The sequence below is a fragment of the Xenopus tropicalis genome, chromosome 8 (genome assembly GCF_000004195.4).
Source record: "Xenopus tropicalis strain Nigerian chromosome 8, UCB_Xtro_10.0, whole genome shotgun sequence".
Lineage (NCBI taxonomy): Eukaryota > Metazoa > Chordata > Amphibia > Anura > Pipidae > Xenopus > Xenopus tropicalis.
Window position 1 is genome coordinate 15,545,477 of NC_030684.2, and position 23,589 is coordinate 15,569,065.

Consider the following 23,589-nt stretch of genomic DNA (forward strand, 5'->3'; position numbering starts at 1 on the left):
CAGTTGTGCCTATTCTGGATTCCCCAGAATCTGTTCTTTCCAAAAATGCCCAATTTTCTGGGATAAACCTTCTGTTAGTGGAAATTTTGTCCTTTAAATCTAAAATATGCAGCTTTCTGGAGCAGTGCTTTGGGAATTTGGTAATGTACTGCTGGGAGTTTGTGACCTATACAAGTGAGAAATCCCCATAAAACTATATATATTTGGTATTGGCACGTTCAGGAGACATGGGACTTTCCAAATCAGTTGTATATTCGGGCATAAAATAATTTTTGTTTCTAGTATGTGTGTTTATATTATGGAAAATGTGATTTTTTTTTATTTTTACACATTTAGACGCCTATATCTTGTTACAGAATTGGAATTACACAAAAATTCTACCATATTTTGAAAGCTTAGATTGTTCTGAAAAAATCGATATATTGTTTTCCTGGGTAAACTAAAAGTCCCCCCAAGGAAAGGCCCCTAAAGTGAAACAGTGCAAAATGTTCAAAAACTGTCTGGCAATACACGTTCCGCTTTGACCAAAACAGCTGGCAGTAAAAGGGTTAATGCTATTCAGGAGAATTCAGTTCATGATCAAATGCAGACATTGATAAAGAAATGGCAGACACCGGACAAAAATGTCCCCACGGTCCCTGTGTCCCCCTAGACATGGGAGAAAAGGAGATTTATGTGTTACTGTTAAATCCTTTTCTCTCCAGTCGTAAGGGGGACACAGGGCTTCCCTCCCCCAACTCTTGTTCAAAATTGCCCTTAGTCTTGTTGAGAGTTGTTAGTAGGTTTATGTTCTAGAGCTTATTTCTCTTTATTACAAGCTGGCTCCCTTCCGGAATGGTGGGATAAAGGGAGAGGAGGAGGGTCCTCACCTGTCATCAGTGTCCTGTCTCCTGATGTCCTCTTTGTTTAGGAACCCATTGGTGCTTAATTAACAACACTGGGCTGATTTGCCCCTGGGCAGTAACCCATAACAGTAACCCATTTTTCAGCCGCATAACAAGAATATCCATGTGAGCTTCTCGGTTTTGTCTTAGATCTGCCTGGCCATGTAACAAGCAATAGGGAGAATCTGAGCTTCCTAACGACATAAGTATTGGGGGGGCACTGATGGGTTTCCAAATTCCAGGGGAGGTTGCTAATAAAAATAAAAAATCAGCCCAGGTTTTATCTTAAATTAACTTTCCCTTTAATTCATCTATGATTGCAGGTCACCATTCCCCAACGTGCTGTTCAGTCTGGGGATCCATACGCCCGGAAACTGCAACGTTCAGGCCAGGCAGGTTAGTGACTTGTGTGCTTTCAAATCTTATTTCCTAAAATGTGTTTAAACTTGGCTTTTGTTTTAATATCTGTTTCTTTTATATAAAGGAGCCATGGCTGTAAGTTTCCCTAAGTTTGACTCTTTCATATATGTCAGTAGGTGACCCGCTGCTTTCCACTTACAGGTACCAAACAAGCACCTCTGAAAGCACCGGGGAAGCAAGACAGAAGCAAAGAGGGCAAGAAAGAAGATCCCCAGATTCTTTTGCTTCAGGTGAAGCTGCGTTTGAATATTTAATTATTCCTTGGGTCATTCTGTTCATGTAATGTGTGAAACAGATATTGGGGTCAGAGCCGGGTTAAGCGACCGGGCGCCCTAGACAACCCAGTCGGCCACCTGCCCCCCCCAATCCTTGCACCCTAGGCAGCTGCCTCTGCTTCCTACCCATAGTTCTGACCCTGATTGGGGTTCCTACTTTTGGATTACAAGCCTTCTTGAAAGGCAACTGAATTCAAGTTGTTACCTTTTCTTCTGACCAGGTGGAGGCGCTGCAGGCCCAGCTGGAAGAGCAGACACGACTATCCAAAGAGCAGATAGAGACTCTGTTAGAGGACAGGAAGGTCCGCGTGGAAGAAACCCAGGTGCAGCACCAAAGAGACCAGGACAAAATGAAATCTATGACAGATAAGTGAGTGTGTGAGAAAAGTAGAGAAATCCATAGGCCTCCTACACCTAGGGTTGGGGAAATCAGCCCCCTGTTGTACATCACTGGCTTCTGGAACCATCACTTTCTATCTTTCCCAGGCTGAATAAGACCCAGAAATTGCTGTACGAGAGCACCAGGGATTTCCTGCAACTGAAATAATTTGAGTGCCGAGCCAATGAGAAATCTTGGATGGCCGAGAAAGATCGGCTGCTCCGAGAGCTAGACCGGTGCCGAGAGCAGTTGGCTTTAAGTAGTGACACAGAGCAAGAGCGGGAACACGAGCGAGAGATCCTGCGTTTGTCATTGGTCGAGAAAGCAAGTCGGCACTCGCACAGTGAGGAAGTGAAGGGTAATTCCCATGAATGTGTGAATAAAGGATATTATGGTATTAGCGCTGCTTGCTGGTTCTTATGCCTCTTCTTATACAGTCTCTTACAGAGCAGCTGGCACAAGCACATCGCCTCGCTGAAATGTACCGGGAGCAGTGTGTGACACTGGAGGATGAGCTGGGAAAGATACGAGAGGAGGGAGACGTGGGCAGGGAAATCTTCAAGGTGAGTTCTTAATACCTTGTAAAGGGGGGTTCACATTTGAGTTACCATTTACTACAGGGGTCCTGAAACTTTTTAGACATGGGGCCAGTTCATGGTCCCTCAGACTGCTGGGGGCCGGACTGTAGTCCTCAAACTAGGCCCCCGCATCCTCAAACTATGGCCCACTGTCTGTTCCCCTGCTCCCCGCTGCATCCTCTTGCTCCCTGCTTTGTCCTCCGACTCCCTGCTCCCCCGCTCAATCCTCCGGCTCCCTGCTCCCCTGCTTTGTCCTTCGACTCCCTGCTCCCCCGCTCCATCCTCCGTCTCCCTGCTCCCCTGCTTCGTCCTCCGACTCCCTGCTCCCCCACTCCCAGCTGTGTCCTCCGGCTCCCTGCTCCCCCGCTGCATCCCCCGGCTTCCCCACTCCCAGCTGTGTCTTCTGGCTCCCTGCTTCCCCACTCCCTGCTTCGTCCTCTTGCTCCCTGCTCCCCTGTCTTGTCCTCCAGCTCCCCTGCTTCGTCCTCCAACTCCCTGCTCCCCCACTCCCAGCTGTGTCCTCTGGCTCCCTACTCCCCCGCTGCATCCCCCGGCTCCCCCACTTCCTGCTGCGTCCTCCAGCTCCCTTCTCCCCCGCTCCGTCCTCCGCCTTCCTGCTCCCCTGCTTCATTCTCCGACTCCCTGCTCCCCCACTCCCTGCTGCATCCTTTAGCTCCCTGCTCCCCCATTCCCTGCTGCGTCTGCAGGTCTACAGGTAGTAGCCAGGGGTGAGGAGGCAGCCGGGGCCAGGTTAATTACCTTGGGGGGCTAAATCCGGCCTTTGGGCCATGGTTTGAAGATCCCTGATTTAGTATGATGTAGAAAGTAATATTCTAATACAGTTTGCAATTGGTCTTTATTTTTTTGTGTTTGTTAAATGTATTTTACTTTTTGTTCAGCCACTCCCGAGTCATCTGGTTGCTAGGGTTTACATTACCCTATTAGCAACCAGGAAGTGGTTTGAGTGAGAGACTGGTATATGAATAGGAGAGGGCCTAAATAGAGAAATAACAATAACAACTAGAAATGGAAGGTTGAGAACAAACTTTATGTTGGGTTAAAAAACGTGAAGTCACTAAAGGAAATTTGATCTGTTGGCTCCGCCCACTTTCTCTAACCTTGGACCACAGTTCTATAGTAAAAACCACTGTGCAAAGTTTGGGGACCCTGGTTTTAATACTGTCTGAATGGCAGCAATTTAAATTTCCCCACTGAAAGTCAACAAGAGACATCTGATTGGCGGTTGGTGGCTCCGCCCACTTTTTCTAACCTGGAATTGTACTTACCCAGTGACTAACTCTGCAAACTTTGCATTAACTCTGCAAAGTTTGGGGACCCCGGTGTTATTACTGTGAGAATGGCAGCAGGTAAAATCTGATTGGCTGTTCACAGTTCCGCCCACTTTTGGGCATCCAACAATCATCATATTTTCATTCAGGCTGACCCCATGACTATGTGATTCAAGTTTGGGGACTGTAGCCTCAGAGCTGTAAGATTGGCAGCAGTTTAAATTTTCCCATTAAAGTCAATGGGTTATATTTGATTGGCTGTTGTTGGCCCCTCCCCCTTTGGGATCCAGCAATTGTCGCTGTTTCATTCTTCATTTCATTCTTCCCTGTCAAAGTCAATGGAAAATTGGGGTGTTCGGAGCAGCGCCACAAAAAGACGGGGGGAATCGCTTAGAAAAGCACAAGCAACCTGCTCCGCTATAGGGCGAAGAAGTGTGGGGAGTCTGGGTGTTGTACCCCTAAAGCTGTAGGTGGAGTAGCGTTTAGAAAATGGGGGGCGCTAAAAATAAGAAGAAAAAGCGGAAGAATAAGCTGAAGTCGAAGAACAGTATGATGGGTTTTTCAAATCAACACAATTAAAAGTAGCCTCGCGGAGCAATAGTTTCTTGGCTGCCGGGGTCAGTGACCCCCATTTGACTGTGGAAAGAGTCAGAAGAAGAAAGCAAATAATTAAAAACCGCTTTGTTCGCTTTTATAAAAATGTGACTGGTTATCTCCCCTAGTCCTCCTGTAGTGTTACAGTTACCCAACATCTGTTTGTGAGATTAATATCCAATGTTATTCTTATACCAGGAACGTTCAGATAAGGTGGCCAAGCGGCTGCAATTGATGGCGCAGAGATACGAGGCTCTGGAGAAAAGGCGCAACATGGAGGTAGAGGGCTATAAGACTGACATCAAGCTGCTGAGACAGCGGTTAAAGGATGTAGAGAAGCAACTATTCAAGGTGAGTCTGGGATAGACCGACGGCAAGATTTTCTGTTGCACGCATCTCATTGCCTTATACGAAAGCATATCTATATACAGAAACAAGATGGCAGAGAATAAATATTAAGTGTCACCTTAACCAAACAGGGGAAAACACACAGGCTGGTATTTTCTAGTACAATCTAGTAGAAGAGATGGCTATTCTGAGACAATTTGCAATTGGTCTTTTTTTTTTTATTTGTGGATTTTACTTAGCTTTTGTTCAGTAGCTTTCCAATTCGAAATTTCAGCAGCTGTCTGGTTGCTTGGGTTCAAATTAGTCTAGCAACCAGTCAGCGCTTTGAATAAGAGACTTGAACATGAGTAGGAGAGCACCTGAATAGAACGATAAGTAATAAAAAAGGACAATAAAACTGTAGCCTCACAGAGCAGTAGTTTATGGGCTGCCGGGGTCAGTGACCCCCATTTAGAGCCAGACGAAGAATGCAAATGATTAAAAAAAAAACTATAAAAAAATGAGACAAATTAAAAATTGACCATTCTATAACATACTTGAAGGTAAAAAACCCATTATCCAGAATGCTCGGAACCAAGGGTTTTCTGGGTATGGGGTCTTTCCGTAATTTGGACCTCCATACCTTAAGTCTACTAAAAATCATTTAACCATTAAATAAACCCAATAGGGCTGTTTCTGCCCCCAATAAGGGGTAATTATATCTTAGTTGGGATCAAGTACAGGTCCTGTTTTATTATTACAGAGAAAAGGGAATCATTTAACCATTAAATAAACCCAATAGGGCTGTTCTGCCCCCAATAAGGGGTAATTATATCTTAGTTGGGATCAAGTACAGGTCCTGTTTTATTATTACAGAGAAAAGGGAATCATTTAACCATTAAATAAACCCAATAGGGCTGTTCTGCCCCAATAAGGGGTAATTATATTCTTAGTTGGGATTCAATTACAAGGTACTGTTTTATTATTACAGATAAAAAGAAAATCAGGTTTAAAATGGAGTCTATGGGAGACGGCATTCTGTAATTCAGAGCTTTCTGGATAACGGGTTTCCGGATAAGTGATCCCATACCTGTACTATGATATTTGGAGCAGCAGTTACATTTTCTAGCCAGTAGGGGGAGCTTAAACTTCATAACACTGCTATTGCTGTACTAGAGGATTAAACACACGCAGTGAGACGGCTCATAACCAAACTAAGAAGGAACCCCTATGGGTAAGGGCCCTGTGGGGGTGAGAGGAGATGTGAATTAATCTTGCTCTCCTCTTTTTGCTCTCCTCTCAGGTGACGCTGAACATCGGGCCAGACCAAGATCTTGCTATTCTGGATGCAGTGCGGCAGGGCAACAAAAAGACACAAAAAATTCAAGGGGAACTGCGCAACTTAAAGGCCAAAATCTGTGGCCTGGGGAATGAACTGAGAATCGGATAGAGCACAAGGGAGACTGACGGAGCTGCCACACTAAACAAGGAGCCACAGGTAAAGGTCTACCCTGGCTCTACCTCTGGGATTATATAGTGTGTTCGGCCCAGGAAGGAAGAATATTGGCGGCCATACACGTTGCCAAGCGAGCTGATCTTCTCCCGGTATCCCCACCTACGGGTGGGTTATATCGGGCGAATTCAGGCTTATTAGAACAAGGGATATTAGAACAACGGATCAAGTACAGTACCTGTACTTGATCCCAACTAAGATATAATTACCCCTTATTGGGGGCAGAACAGCCCTATTGGGTTTATTTAATGGTTAAATGATTCCCTTTTCTCTGTAATAATAAAACAGTACCTGTACTTGATCCCAACTAAGATATAATTACCCCTTTTTGGGGGCAGAACAGCCCTATTGGGTTTAAATGATGTTTAAATTATTTTTTTAGTAAATTTAATGTATGGAGATCCGAATTACGGAAAGATCGCTTTTCCGAAAAAAGCCCCAGGTCCTGAGCATTCTGGATAACAGGTCCTATACCTGTGCTTAGCTTTTTGTACAGCAGCTCTCCAGTTTGGAACCTTAGCTATCTTGTTGCCAGGGCCTTTTTACCTTAGCAACTAGGCAGTGATTTAAATGAGAAACAGGAATATGAATAGGAGAGGGTCTGAATAGAAGGATAAAAAATAAAGTTCACAGAGCAATAGTTTTTTGTTTTGTTTTTTTATCTACTGGGTCAGTGACCCCCATTTAAAAGCTTGAAAGAATCAGAAGAGGAAGGCAAATAATTCAAAAACTAAACTCTGGCTGGAAATGCTGTATTTTATGTACTGAACTCCCTGTACCAGCCCAGAGAGTCAGCAGCCCTATGAACTAATGATCCTGGCCTTTAACTTTGTCCACAGCAGGTCTGTGTGTCAGTGGCACTGCACATGCTCAGTGGGCTCTAGGCTGCTGTTGTGCAGATATTTACCTTTATATTGTGAGTTGGTCCCTAAGGTAAGTGTAGTGGAGATCACACAAAACTGTTCCTGTGAGACTGAGCTAGTTAAGAGAAAAGGCAGAGGGCAGTAAATACAAGGAAGGGGCTTGTAATGGAACCTACTCCCTGGGCACTTGCTTCATTGCTATCTACTCCCCTTGTGCCCTCACCTGCATCATAACAATATAAACAGGAATCCACCAGAGCCTTGTGTTAAAGCAAACTTGGTACATTTATTGGTGCACAGCAAAGCACAACATGTTTCAGTTCTAATTGGTCCATTAGACCCACACTGACATGTTACATAGCACACGCAAACCCACACTGACCCATCTATCCACTCACATACAGACCCACACTGACCTATCCCCTCACATACAGACCCATACTGACCTATCTATCCACTCACATACAGACCCACACTGACCTATCTATCCACTCACATACAGACCCACACTGACCCATCTATCCACTCACATACAGACCCACACTGACCCATCTATACACTCACATACAGACCCACACTGACCCATCTATCCACTCACATACAGACCCACACTACAGACCCACACTGACCTATCTCCCTCACATACAGACCCATACTGACCTATCTATCCACTCACATACAGACCCACACTGACCTATCTATCCACTCACATACAGACCCATACTGACCCATCTATCCACTCACATACAGACCCACACTGACCTATCTATCCACTCACATACAGACCCATACTGACCCATCTATCCACTCCCATACAGACCCACACTGACCTATCTATCCACTCACATACAGACCCATACTGACCTATCTATCCACTCACATACAGACCCATACTGACCTATCTATCCACTCACATACTGACCCACACTGACCTATCTATCCACTCACATACAGACCCACACTGACCCATCTATCCACTCACATACAGACCCACACTGACCCATCTATCCACTCACATACAGACCCACACTGACCTATCTATCCACTCACATACAGACCCACACTGACCTATCTATCCACTCACATACAGACCCACACTGACCTATCTATCCACTCACATACAGACCCACACTGACCTATCTATCCACTCACATACAGACCCATACTGACCTATCTATCCACTCACATACAGACCCACACTGACCTATCTATCCACTCACATACAGACCCACACTGACCTATCTATCCACTCACATACAGACCCATACTGACCTATCTATCCAGTTGGGTCTCTGTATATATGCATACTGTAGTGAAAGAACCCTAGTACTTACAAGATAAAGATGGGCCTATCCCACTGATATCTGGCCTAACATTGGGCAGATCTTGATTGGGCAGGTTTGACTTTTCATCTCATCGAGCTCCGCATCGGTTTATTCACGCAGTCTCTGATCCAACGCCGCCTGTTGTATTTTTAGAGTTTGGCCCTAGGTGGGCATATCGGGGGAAGCTCCGATCTGGCCAAATGAGTGAGTCTTCCCATGTATGGCGACCTTTACCGTATACCAACCAGAGGCCAATGCTCACTGTCGGCTCCAGCCTGTAACCAGAGCATTAGAATTCTCCCAGCCTAAACATAAGAGTTACCCTATAACTGTACCTGAAACAGTATTAATTCATATGTGTGGGAAACAAACCTCCCTTTATTTCAGGCAAGTTTGCGTAATGGCGGCAGGTTCCACGTGAGTGTGAATACACAGGTGTGAAATCACGGTGAATAAACAAATGTTCCGTGAGAGGATCCTTATCAGCTGGGAGATTTTGTATGAATCACGTTAAGCTAATAAGTTACATTTTTATTGACTCATTTGGCCGATAATCCTCGCTGAATCGGGTGCATCCGCCGCCTCACCCAGCTGACCAATCCTATTTTTGATGTCAGAATGCTCAAGTATCTCATGAATTGCATGGCAGACAACTGATCTTGCTTGGATATGGTCAGTACCCCCGGTTCTGGAGATCCTTGCTTGAGGAAGAGAAATCATTCCCAGGACAGTATCTATAGATATGGCAACACTCCAGCCGATAACCCTCCTTACAACAGACAGTACCCACGAGTCTTGAATATTCCTTGTCCAGACTCTCTGGAATTGAAGGAGCCTTGCTCCTACTCTTAGAAGCTGGAACAACCTCCCATCATTGTGACTTCTGCTGGGACTTGGAGGATCGGGGATCTTTATATACTAGACTGCCCTGTCTTTCTTGAGAATGACCTATCAGGCTCCTTACCAGGCCTATAAGCTTTAACTTCCTTCTAAGTGTCAGATTGGTGTCTTGGAGGTTCCTTAAATCTCCTGGGAGTCTGCGGAAGGAATGTACTTTTCCCACCAGATGATTTAGATCAGCGATCCCCAACCAGTGACTCGGGGGTAACATGTTGCTCCCAGTGGCCTCAAAGCAGGTCCTTATTCTTGAATTCCTGACTTGGAGGCATAATGACCATGGGTACTGCCATACAGAGCCTACTGTAGGTGCCAGTGCACATAGGGACTACAAATAACCAATCATAGCCCTTATTTGGTACCCCAGGAATTTTTTTTTAATGCTTGTGTTGCTCCCCAACTTTTTTTTTATAAACCCCTGATTTAGATATTTCCCCCAACGCTTTACCGAATAGCATCTTACCCCCAAAGGGCAACTTGCATAAAGCATTCTTCAACCCCCAAAGGGCAACTTGCATAAAGCATTCTTCAACCCCCAAAGGGCAACTTGCATAAAGCATTCTTCAACCCCCAAAGGGCAACTTGCATAAAGCATTCTTCAACCCCCAAAGGGCAACTTGCATAAAGCATTTTTCGAGGCCGTGTCTGCAATCCAATATGTAAGCCATAGGGCTCTTCATTCCCTACCGATGGTGCCGTAGCTCCTGCAGACAACCTGGTTAAATCACCTGCAGCCCCCAAACAAATGGCCGTCCCCAGCTTTAGATTCCCTAGGGCTGACAGGATTCTCTCACGTGCCTTCCCTGGTCCCCTGCTCCAGATCTTCTATCCACAGTCGCGTAACTAGACATCCCCGGGCCCTGGTGCAGCCGGACCCCCCACCCCCAGACACATTTTTGACCCGAACTTACACCGGTGTGAGCGTCCAGTGGGCCCAGGATGATATGTATTACTGAATATAGGGAAATAGCAATACCGCTATGGGTTCCCTTACCTGAAAAACAGTACCTGTACTTGATCCCAACTAAGATATAATTACCCCTTATTGGGGGCAGAACAGCCCTATTGGGTTTATTTAATGGTTAAATGATTCCCTTTTCTCTGTAATAATAAAACAGTACCTGTACTTGATCCCAACTAAGATATAATTACCCCTTATTGGGGCAGAACAGCCCTATTGGGTTTATTTAATGGATAAATGATTCCATTTTCTCTGTAATAATAAAACAGTACCTGTACTTGATCCCAACTAAGATATAATTACCCCTTATTGGGGCAGAACAGCCCTATTGGGTTTATTTAATGGTTAAATGATTCCCTTTTCTCTGTAATAATAAAACAGTACCTGTACTTGATCCCAACTAAGATATAAATAATCCTTATTGGATGCAAAACAATCCTATTGGGTTTAATTAATGTTTTATTGATTTTTTAGTAGACTTAAGGGATGGAGATCCAAATTACGGAAAGACCCCTTATCCGTAATACCCTTTGTACCGAGCATTCTGGATAACCGGCCCTATACCTGTATGTCCTTAGGCCTTTAATGGCACTTTGCCAGGGTGCCCCGAGGTGTCATCCAACTATGTTATTTACATAATCAGATAAATTAGGTTTAAAAGGACACACGTGGATCACGTTCAGCCATAATGCCTGTATATAACCTGCCTAACTGCTAGTTGACCCAGAGGAAGGATAAACCCCTTCTGAGGCCTCTCTATTTGCTGCAGGGGGGGGGGATTCCTTCCTGACTGGACCAACTGGTACCACGATCTCCCATAACCCTGTATTCAGCCGTCCAACCCATTCTAATCAGTCAGTACAGTACAACCAATCAGTGTTTTTACATATTTCTGGTTTGAGTTCTTGAGCCCAGTTGTATTTGGGGGTACAGTTCCCCTTATTATGGGGGGGCATTTCTTGCTGGGGGGGCAGTCCCAGTAGGGCCCTACTTTCCCCAATAGGCAGGTGTCGTGTAGATGTGCTTTTTGGCGAGGAGATCCTTATGGTTTGGGGCATTACAGAGAGGGGGGGTTGCCAGGCTATGATAGTATGGATGGTACAGGCCGAGGGCTCGGGGTACAGGGCTTGTTGCTGGTTACCAGATGGGTAACTGGTTTAGCCTTCAGTGTAATGGTGAGTACATGGCGTGAGTTGTTGCCTTATATATCAGCGCCCCCTGAGCCCCCACAGTACTGTAATCTTCTTTGCAGCTACAACTCTGTGTGTTTTGCCTTTTTATTGCCTCTGGCTATAATACCTTGAGCCTTAAGCTGCCCATACGCGCACCAATGATATCGTAGGAAACCTTGTTCGGTGCGTTTGGGGAATCCATGGGAACCGGTATCTCAGGCTGCGGATATGGGTCGTCTCATCACTCAGCCGGGATAAAAGATTTTTATCAGTAACCCACAAACACTAACCCACTGCTGTCCCGCAATACCCTAACCCACATCCCACTGTAACCCACAAACACTAACCCACTGCTGTCCCGCAATACCCTAACCCACATCCCACTGTAACCCACAAACACTAACCCACTGCTGTCCCGCAATACCCTAACCCACATCCCACTGTAACCCACAAACACTAACCCACTGCTGTCCCGCAATACCCTAACCCACATCCCACTGTAACCCACAAACACTAACCCACTGCTGTCCCGCAATACCCTAACCCACATCCCACTGTAACCCACAAACACTAACCCACTGCTGTCCCGCAATACCCTAACCCACATCCCACTGTAACCCACAAACACTAACCCACTGCTGTCCCGCAATACCCTAACCCACATCCCACTGTAACCCACAAACACTAACCCACTGCTGTCCCGCAATACCCTAACCCACATCCCACTGTAACCCACAAACACTAACCCACTGCTGTCCCGCAATACCCTAACCCACATCCCACTGTAACCCACAAACACTAACCCACTGCTGTCCCGCAATACCCTAACCCACATCCCACTGTAACCCACAAACACTAACCCACTGCTGTCCCGCAATACCCTAACCCACATCCCACTGTAACCCACAAACACTAACCCACTGCTGTCCCGCAATACCCTAACCCACATCCCACTGTAACCCACAAACACTAACCCACTGCTGTCCCGCAATACCCTAACCCACATCCCACTGTAACCCACAAACACTAACCCACTGCTGTCCCGCAATACCCTAACCCACATCCCACTGTAACCCACAAACACTAACCCACTGCTGTCCCGCAATACCCTAACCCACATCCCACTGTAACCCACAAACCCCTAACCCACTCTTCCCGCATACCCTAACCCACACCCACTGTAACCCACAAACACTAACCCACTTGCTGTCCCGCAATACCCTAACCCACATCCCACTGTAACCCACAAACACTAACCCACTGCTGTCCCGCAATACCATAACCCACATCCCACTGTAACCCACAAACACTAAACCCACTGCTGTCCCGCAATACCCTAACCCACATCCCACTGTAACCCACAAACACTAAACCCACTCCTGTCCCGCAATACCCTAACCCACATCCCACTGTAACCCACAAACACTAACCCACTGCTGTCCCGCAATACCCTAACCCACATCCCACTGTAACCCACAAACACTAACCCACTGCTGTCCCGCAATACCCTAACCCACATCCCACTGTAACCCACAAACACTAACCCACTGCTGTCCCGCAATACCCTAACCCACATCCCACTGTAACCCACAAACACTAACCCACTGCTGTCCCGCAATACCCTAACCCACATCCCACTGTAACCCACAAACACTAACCCACTGCTGTCCCGCAATAATACCCACAACCCACAAACACTAACCCACTGCTGTCCCGCAATACCCTAACCCACATCCCACTGTAACCCACAAACACTAACCCACTGCTGTCCCGCAATACCCTAACCCACAAACCCACAACCACTAACCCACTGCTGTCCCGCAATACCCTAACCCACATCACACTGTAATACCACCCACAAACACTAACCCACTGCTGTCCCGCAATACCCTAACCCACAAACACTAACCCACTGTAACCCCAACTACCTGTCCCGCAATACCCTAACCCACAAACACTAACCCACTGCTGTCCCGTAATACCCTAACCCACATCCCACTGTAACCCACAAACACTAACCCACTCCTGTCCCGCAATACCCTAACCCACCTCCCACTGTAACCCACAAACACTAACCCACTTCTGACCCGCAATACCCTAACCCACGTCCCACTGTAACCCACAAACACTAATCCACTCCTGACCCGCAATACCATAACCCACATCCCACCCTAACCCACATGACATTAACCCACTCCTGACCCATAATACCCTAACCCACATCCCACTGTAACCCACAAACACTAACCCACTCCTGTCCCGCAATACCATAACCCACATCCCACTGTAACCCACAAACACTAACCCACTCCTGTCCCGCAATACCATATCCCACATCCCACTGTAACCCACAAACATTAACCCATTTCTTACCCACAATACCATAACCCACATCCCACTGTAACCCACAAACATTAATCCACTCCTGACCCGCAATACCATATCCCACATCCCACTGTAACCCACTCCTGATCCACAATACCCTAACTCACATCCCACTGTAACCCACAAACACTAACCCACTCCTGTCCCGCAATACCATAACCCACATCCCACTGTAACCCACAAATATTAACCCACTCCTTTCCCGCAATACCATAACCCACATCCCACTGTAACCCACAAACACTAATCCACTCCTGTCCCGCAATACCATAACCCACATCCCACCCTCACCCACAAAATATTAACCCACTCCTGACCCGCAATACTATAACCCACATCCCACCCTCACCCACAAAATATTAACCCACTCAATGGCCCTAGAGTAGCAGCATGGGAATCCATGATCAACAAAGCTATACCCCTATACAAGCTAACGTACATAAGGAGAGGGTGCCCTCAAAAATTTGATAAAATATGGTCACCATGGATAGACGCAGAACCCCCCTAAGATATGCAGGTCAGGGAGGTACCCCCCATATCCCCCCCTTGAATAACCTACACACCCAGACACAAGGTAACAGTGTAACCCCAATATCTCACTAAGGCCCTGAAGGGCAGGCTAGTAACCAGAAACACAGCTTGAATGGCAAATAGCATCGGTATCTGCAAAGAAGGCACTGCAATGTTATTATTGTTATGTTGTTATTTACTTTATTTACTTTCTGTACAACAAGTAAATGACAATGGAAACAATATACTGCAAACTATGTACATTTACACTCAATAAAAGAATTGTTATAAAAAATATATATATATATTAACCCACTCCTGATCCCACAATACCATAACCCACATCCCACCCTAACCCACAAACACTAACCCACTCCTGATCCCACAATACCATAACCCACATCCCACCCTAACCCACAAACACTAACCCACTCCTGTCCCGCAATACCCTAACCCACATCCCACTGTAACCCACAAACACTAACCCACTCCTGTCCCGCAATACCCTAACCCACATCCCACTGTAACCCACAAACACTAACCCACTCCTGTCCCGCAATACCCTAACCCACATCCCACTGTAACCCACAAACATTAACCCACTCCTGTCCCGCAATACCATAACCCACATCCCACTGTAACCCACAAACATTAACCCACTCCTGACCCCAAATATTATAACCCACATCCCACCCTAACCCACAAGACATTAACCCACTCCTGCAGTTGTTAGAAGATTCTGATATCCATGATGAAGAGAACATGGAGGGCTGCCATCGGGACCACGATGTTAAAGGTGTTTGTGGGGGCCCAAGGATGGTAATTAGGCCCCCTATTTATGCCCCCGACCCTCCCCCGATGGCTGCCTCGTTGTTGATGTTTCAGTGCTTCGTTCCTAAGGAGAGATTGTTCAGTGTTATCCATGGAGTAGGTGAGTATATAATAATTCTGCAATTTGTTCCTTTACTGTGACCATGACCCGCAATTCCATAACCCACATCCCACTGTAACCCCCAAACACTAACCCACTCCTGTCCCACAATACCCTAACCCACATCCCACTGTAACCCACAAACACTAACCCACTCCTGTCCCGCAATACCATAACCCACATCCCACTGTAACCCACAAACACAAACCCACTCCTTACCCGCAATACCATAACCCACATCCCACCCTAACCCACAAACATTAACCCACTCCTGACCCGCAATACCATAACCCACATCCCACCCTAACCCACAAACATTAACCCACTCCTGACCCGCAATACCATAACCCACATCCCACTATAACCCACAAACACTAACCCACTCCTGACCCGCAATACCATAACCCACATCCCACCCTCACCCACAAACACTAGCCCACTCCTGACCCGCAATACCATTACCCACATCCCACCCTCACCCACAAACACTAACCCACTCCTTACCCGCAATACCATAACCCACATCCCACCCTAACCCACAAACATTAACCCACTCCTTACTCGCAATACCATAACCCACATCCCACCCTAACCCACAAGACGATAACTTACATGTGCAGTTGTTAGAAGATGCTGTCTATGAAGATTCTCATTCATCCAGGTCATGATATACAGTATCTAGTAGAATTAAGTCTAAAACAACTGGACTTTTCTGAGTTTTTCTTGAAAACGTTTCACCACTCATCCGAGTGGCTTCTTCAGTTCAAATGACTGGTAGGGAATTCCCCGGTATTTAAACTCTTGATGGTAGTAGAGTCACAGACATCCAATCACAATGGTTCCATTGAACTTGTTCAGTTAGGTGTTAGCTGAAACTGACAGGTGTAAGAAGGTATGATCCAATCACAATGGTACCAAGATTCTCATTGATGAAGGTGTTAATCCTTCAAAGTACATGACTGGAAGTGTGAACTGTTGTGAAACTGCCGGGGTAAGGATGTCAACGCGCCATTGTATGTTGGTGACAAGCGGTGTCTCAGGCCCCCTCCTCTGTTCAGGGATGGTTTTTCCAGGTTGGCATAAATGGCCTCTTTCACACCTCTTTCAAACCATCTGTCCTCTCGGTCCAAAATATGCACGTTACTGTCCTCAAAAGAGTGACCTTTTTCTTTGAGGTGTAGATAGACCGCTGAGTCTTGTCCTGAGGAGTTTGCCCGCCTATGTTGGGCCATTCTCTTACAGAGAGGTTGTTTTGTCTCCCCAATGTATAAGTCTGAGCACTCTTCACTACACTGGACAGCATAGACCACATTACTTTTCATGTGCTTGGGTGTTGGGTCTTTCGGGTGCACCAGCTTCTGTCTCAGGGTGTTGCTGGGTTTGAAAAACACAGGAATGCGATGTTTGTTGAAAATTCTCCTAAGTTTTTCTGATGTTCCAGCAACATATGGAATGACTATGTTGTTTCGCCTGCTGTGTTCCTCCCTTCTGTTTGTAGGTCTGGTCTTTCTGTTGGTCTTTGATTTGGTTTTGATGAAGGCCCAGTCTGGGTACCCACAAGTTTTCAGAGCTCCTTTTAGATGTTTATATTCTTTCTCCTTGGCCTCTGCATTGGATGCCACAGTTTCAGCCCGATGATGTAGAGTCCTAATTACACCCAGTTTATGTTCCAAAGGGTGGTGGGAATCAAACAGCAAGTACTGGTCTGTGTGGGTGGTGATTCCCACCACCCTTTGGAACATAAACTGGGTGTAATTAGGACTCTACATCATCGGGCTGAAACTGTGGCATCCAATGCAGAGGCCAAGGAGAAAGAATATAAACATCTAAAAGGAGCTCTGAAAACTTGTGGGTACCCAGACTGGGCCTTCATCAAAACCAAATCAAAGACCAACAGAAAGACCAGACCTACAAACAGAAGGGAGGAACACAGCAGGCGAAACAACATAGTCATTCCATATGTTGCTGGAACATCAGAAAAACTTAGGAGAATTTTCAACAAACATCGCATTCCTGTGTTTTTCAAACCCAGCAACACCCTGAGACAGAAGCTGGTGCACCCGAAAGACCCAACACCCAAGCACATGAAAAGTAATGTGGTCTATGCTGTCCAGTGTAGTGAAGAGTGCTCAGACTTATACATTGGGGAGACAAAACAACCTCTCTGTAAGAGAATGGCCCAACATAGGCGGGCAAACTCCTCAGGACAAGACTCAGCGGTCTATCTACACCTCAAAGAAAAAGGTCACTCTTTTGAGGACAGTAACGTGCATATTTTGGACCGAGAGGACAGATGGTTTGAAAGAGGTGTGAAAGAGGCCATTTATGCCAACCTGGAAAAACCATCCCTGAACAGAGGAGGGGGCCTGAGACACCGCTTGTCACCAACATACAATGGCGCGTTGACATCCTTACCCCGGCAGTTTCACAACAGTTCACACTTCCAGTCATGTACTTTGAAGGATTAACACCTTCATCAATGAGAATCTTGGTACCATTGTGATTGGATCATACCTTCTTACACCTGTCAGTTTCAGCTAACACCTAACTGAACAAGTTCAATGGAACCATTGTGATTGGATGTCTGTGACTCTACTACCATCAAGAGTTTAAATACCGGGGAATTCCCTACCAGTCATTTGAACTGAAGAAGCCACTCGGATGAGTGGTGAAACGTTTTCAAGAAAAACTCAGAAAAGTCCAGTTGTTTTAGACTTAATTCTACTAGATATTAGAAGATGCTGTTTCCCTGATGAAGAGAACATGGAGGGCTGCCATCGGGACCACGATGTTAAAGATGTTTGTGGGGGCCCAAGGATGGTAATTAGGCCCCCTATTTATGCCCCCGACCCTCCCCCGATGGCTGCCTCGTTGTTCTCGTTTCAGTGCCTCGTTCCTAAGGAGAGATTGTTCAGTGTTATCCATGGAGTAGGTGAGTATATAATAATTCTGCAATTTGTTCCTTGTTACTCTTTGCATTTATATGCATGTTTTATATCACGTTCCCTTTTGCTGCTAATTTAAAGGCCAACTACAACTGTCTAATAATAACATGTTCTCCCCTCTCAGATGTTTGTCTCTCCTGTAGATTTAGCCCAGTTTAGTGAGCTCTGCCCTAATCCAATCTTAGTCTTTATTCTTGGTGGCTTTAGTTATAGAATGATATTGTATGTAGGAAAGCAGGAGAATATTGTAGGAATGGGAACAGTAAATGATTACAGTCTGTGCATCACATGAACTATAATGAGAATGAGCAGTTCCCCTACCTCTGTGCAGGTGTTGGGCGATATTCCTCTGCACCCCCCTTTCACCCCGGAGCTCGGCAATGAAAGGGTGCGTGAGGAGCTGCCTTGCAGATGGTCTCCTGCCTGGGTCTCTCTGCAGGCACTCGCTGATGAAGAAGCGGAACTCGTCACTCCTGGAAAAAAAAACGGTGGTAAAATGATAATTGTTTGTGTTACATTTCCCAGAGTTCACAGTGTGACGACTCCCTGATCCTGCCGCTCTGTACCCAACCCAATCACAGCACAGGCAGCAATAGGGGGTGAGCCCCTTCCCTTCTAAGGGTTCCACTGCTCTGCCTGAAATGGGGGGCTATTGCACTTACTTATGAACCCTGAATTATAAGGGTACATTTACCTGTGACCAAATTACTGTCTCTCTGGTTTTGCCTATATCTTAGCCCGGCTTGTATTGGCTGCCAGATACCGGCCCCAAGAGCTCAAGCTCAGCACGAGAGTCTGCGTTTGCGCATAGAGCTACACATATTACGCATCACCTTCACCCTTATTTCAGCCCGGACTGGGATACAAAATAGGCCCTGGCATTTCATATCCACAGAGGCCAAAACAGCCCCCCAGCCCAATAAATAGCCACTGCCTATGGCATCTCACAGCATTTACCTGCCCTCACTTATTTCCCATTTATCCCTTCCCCATCCTTACTTTATGTCATATCCCAATGTCCCCCTCACCATAAAGTCTACCTTGCCCATTTCCCCACCTTTCCTGACTCATTCACACACCTTCTTACACGCTTTCCATTTCCCCACCCTCCCCACCTAACTGCCTATTCTACCCTCTTGCTGCCTTTTGCTATTCTAGTGAAAGGGACTCACCAATTGCCCCTTGATGGTAATGATGGAACTGGACCAGTTGTTATTCGCTGGATCAGCTTCTGCTTGGGAAGTCTTCTGAATGCTGGGATGTAAAGATACAACACAAAAACATGATGACTGATGAATACAACATTTGGGGGCGATTTATGGCTTTAAGCTTTTTTGAATCCTGTAAATTCTCTAACTCAATTGTGTGTGTATTTTTTTTTCTCAACCGGCATGTTTGCAAAATTGAATTGGGAATCGGGAAATAAGTTATTACCAAACCTTGCATATTTAAATAGCTTAAAAATGGGAAATATTATTTCCTCATTGACCTACAAATGTACTTGCCAGGTTTTAGTTACCAGTTCTTTAAATTTCTGTTTTAAACTCTTATTAAATGGGTACATTTTCAGGTTTGAAAAGTCAAATTCCAGTTTCTTTGCCTCAAAAAATTGTGTATTATTGAAACACAGGAAATTCAAATGTTAGTTAATCGGCCCCTTTGTTTTTAATATTTACTCTATAATAGTAATATTTATGTTACAGCGTGACACATAAATGCCCCCTGCCCATTCTACTAACAGTTCTACATGCAGTACAGTACACACACACACACACACACACACACACACTCTAGGGTTTACTTACGGAGATGTCCTTCCGCCATTTGAATGGCTGCAATCCCTAGTGACCAGATGTCAGCCTGGATATTACAATATGGGGGAAAAGACGAGTATTAGAGAAGATTATACACAGAGTACATGAAAATAATTGCAGTTGCAGATGATTTGGATACTTCTGATACCTATCCACCCACACCCTGATAGTGATTCTATTTGGCTTGCACAATAACAAATCCATTAGAAGCCTATAATCCAGTAGTGAATTGCTGTGACTTTTATGTCTAGAAAATGTCCCCAAATACCCCAAACTGAGAGTCTGGAGTGTTACATGGAGTGTGACATCCCCATAAAGCATAAGCAGTCTAATGGAGTTGGTTTCTATTATTCTTGTGTCCTGCACTTAAAATGCATTTCACTCTCTCATTTCAGATTCTCGTATCACAGAAACCACATTACGGCTCTGGATTCTCTGTTATGAGAGGGGTAAGTAAAGCGAGTGGAACATTTACACGCAGTTCACCCTGTGTAAGTGACATAGTTTAAAGCTTAATATATAAAACTCGCCCACGTTCTATTCCTTTCTATGGGATTTTTAGAAGTGTATTTATCAAATGGTGAGTTCTAACTTTCATTCATTGATAAATTGGCTTCTAAAAATCCCATAGGAATGAATAGAAAGTGAGTTTTTCTGTGTAATCTCACATTTTGCTAAATATGCCCCTAACTCTAAGCTAAAAAGAGAGAGAAGACATGACAATACCTTATGGTCATATTCGCCGCTGTTTTGGGCAAAATGAGCCAGTACTTCCGGAGCCATGTATGCCATGGTCCCCGAAGTGCTGGCGCTCCTTCCTCCGATGGTCGCAAAGCAAAACTCGCCTAAAATTGTATGACAAAAGCAGGAATGTTAATGTTTAGTTAGAAATACAAGCCAGCAGTAAACACCACGGAGAAAAAAATATCCTTGTGTCGCTTACCGATCTTCACCTCTCCGGATGAGGAGATGACAATGTGTTCGGGCTTGATGTCATGATGGATTATATTCTTCTCTTCCAGATGGTTAAGGCCCTGAGAAATCAAGAAAGCAAAAGTAAGTATATAAATATTTTGTACTCTTTGATTAATTAGAAATATGCAGAATAGCAGGAAGGAGTTTAACAGGTGACCTACCGTTATCACATTCTTGCAAATATAGGCGATCCATCTTTCGCCTAAGGTCCTTTTGGTGGCAATTAGCTCTTCTACAGTCGCACCGGTACAAAGCTCTGTAGCAATCTAGAAGATAAAGAAAGAATATTTGGCCAACTATTTTATTTACCTACAATTTTATTGGGAACCCGAGGAAAAGGCTTTGTGGCTTTAAGTCTTGGGGGGACTGCAGTATCAGCTAAATCTGACTCTTTCTTACCAAACTGGATCATGTATGGATCCAAAATGCTAGCTTGTGTATTAGATCAGTTACAATTGGCATGTTTGCTGCATAAATGTGTAACCTCTCTGAATCAACACTTCCTTACCCATAGTCCTCCATGTTTTGATGAGGCCTTATGATAAAAGGCCCCATAGAAGTCGACGATGTTTTGGTGGCCAGATACAATTTGCAGGATTTCGACTTCTTTCTTGATCTCCTGTTGCTTCTAGTTTCAAACAAAAGAAACAAGGTAAATAAAATGGATACAATAACAGTTTCAAACACCCCAACCTAACTTGTCGTTATGAAAAATGACAGCTTTGTAATATCCCTACTTGAGTATTGTATAATATGACCGAGACCCCTTGTGTTCTTTTATATCAAACTGCATTTGTTATTTTACTGTTACATAGTTATTAGGGGCCAGGGTATTTCACTGACTGTATTTGGTTAGCAAGTTCTCTTTCTACTGATAACTATAATGTAGGTATAACAAAATACTAATTAGTATCTAATTAGAGTAATCATGAAGACACATTACCTTCTGATGTTTAATTATTATAATGGCCACTTCCAGTTGTTTTCTTTGGTGCCATCCCTGTTACAAAAGTAGGGAAAGAAGCTCAGTGATCATTACTAACGGAACGCTATGGGAAAGCAAAAAGCTATACAGTAGCATGTAAATATGGAAAGAACAAAGCTGTAGAGAGCACAACCAATGGACAGAATTACCCAAAAGAATGACACAAAATGCCTCATTTTAACACTGAATAAAATATCTTACAATGTAGACGACTCCGTTGGGGTCCTGCCCGATTGGCTCCCCTAGTTTCAAATACCTCCCGGGCTCCTGAAAAATAACATTGTATTTGAAAATGTGATAATCAAACTAATATTATTCAGCTGGACAAATAACCTTTGTAACATGAGAGAAGCACAGAAGGTATAGGAGGAACTTGGTGAAACAGGGGTGGAAGGCTTTGGGCTGGAAAATGGAAGCCAAACTGTGAATGTTGTGGCAAAATACAGCTTTACAGCTACTTACTGGGTATTTCTCCGAGAGTGGGGTGATGTTATCCTCCTGAGGAAGAGAAAAAAAAGGGTTTAATCAGAGCAACTCATTTTGCTCAACTGCTAACATTGTATTTTGTAGAACAAGGAAAGGATTCATTCATTCTTAAAGTAAATCCCCAGCTAACGGAGAACCCTCTGTATGAAAAAATCCTCTGATTGCAGGACTATGTATAGTGAAGCCTGGATCTTGGCTTTAGTCTGCATGTTCTAGAAGGGCAATGAGAGATGTGGAAGGTCTGAGAGGCTGTAACGGAGGCAAAAAGTGGTGACCAACTGCCCCACTGAGCACTTGTGCATTTGACATTCAGGTAAGAGTGGAATGGGACTTACATAAGAGTTTGTATGATGTGGTGGGATAGGGGGGCCGGCCGAATAGGTTTAAAATGGTTTAATGATATATTGAGAGAAAAATATTAAATTCAGCTCAAACCTCCTCAATCTCCTTCACCTCCTCCTCGCTCAGTTTCGTTGCTGAGCTCTCTGTTTGGCCGGTGTCGGGGCCAGTTTCCATCGGTGACTCCTGGGAAATATAAATACAGTTTTACAACATTAGTAAGAACAGAGCCCCAGTGGCTCCCTGCTCCCTTACTTGTGCATTTGATTGGTGGCTGCAAACTCTGCAGAACCTAACCCCGCCCAATGTAAGTGTTAGTCAGAGGGGGCTTAAATTGCCATTTAAATTGCTTATTTAATTCATTGCTGCTTACCTCAGTGGTCGCTAGCTGAGGTTCCTCACAGCTTTCCAAGGGTTCCTAGTTAAAGAAGAAAACATCATTGTATAAGATCAACTCACTTCAGTAGAGAATATGATCAAATAAATCTGTTCAATTAATTTAATTATATAATGAATTATGATCAGTGTCTTTTTCTCTCATTGGTTATTACCTTGTAGCTGCTCGCCTCAGCTTGTTCTTCACAATCCTGGTTAAAAGACAGAAAAATGCAAGAATATTTAATAAATGGTATCAGTTTGTGCATTAACTGCACCATTTTTTGCTCAACCACAACTTGAGGCTGTAAATGAGCCCGACACAGTGGTGCTTATTTACTTGTATAGGGGGAATGGCAGATGTGGT

General features: G+C 44.9%; 2 protein-coding genes across 4 annotated transcripts in view; one reads left to right on the plus strand and one right to left on the minus strand.

Moving 5' to 3' along the window:
- Window positions 1-2,071: 2,071 nt before the first annotated feature.
- LOC101733480 (coiled-coil domain-containing protein 77) overlaps window positions 2,072-23,589 on the plus strand; it is a 123,969-nt gene continuing 102,451 nt past the window's right edge. The window contains exons 1-6 of one of the 3 annotated variants that reach the window (XR_004219929.1): window positions 2,072-2,327; window positions 2,396-2,521; window positions 4,618-4,770; window positions 6,050-6,244; window positions 18,580-18,739; window positions 19,407-19,552. Coding sequence is in view for 2 of the 3 variants with exons in the window: in XM_031892221.1 (XP_031748081.1) it covers window positions 2,157-2,327; window positions 2,396-2,521; window positions 4,618-4,770; window positions 6,050-6,196 (597 nt within the window). In the remaining variant the exon portion in view is untranslated. Of the gene's footprint in view, window positions 2,328-2,395; window positions 2,522-4,617; window positions 4,771-6,049; window positions 6,245-18,579; window positions 19,292-19,406; window positions 19,553-23,589 lie in introns of those variants that run through there. The other 2 variants (XM_031892221.1, XM_031892222.1) reach the window with 2 other exon arrangements.
- On the minus strand, window positions 18,106-23,256 carry LOC116406969 (serine/threonine-protein kinase mig-15-like). Its single transcript, XM_031892195.1, has 12 exons — window positions 23,221-23,256; window positions 22,944-23,033; window positions 22,485-22,520; window positions 22,224-22,289; window positions 21,981-22,037; window positions 21,546-21,665; window positions 21,199-21,303; window positions 21,006-21,096; window positions 20,789-20,907; window positions 20,054-20,108; window positions 19,421-19,502; window positions 18,106-18,721 (listed from the first exon to the last, which is right to left on the minus strand). Exons 2-12 carry the CDS (start codon window positions 23,022-23,024, stop codon window positions 18,430-18,432), a joined length of 1,104 nt encoding a protein of 367 aa, XP_031748055.1. The 5' UTR covers window positions 23,025-23,033; window positions 23,221-23,256; the 3' UTR covers window positions 18,106-18,429.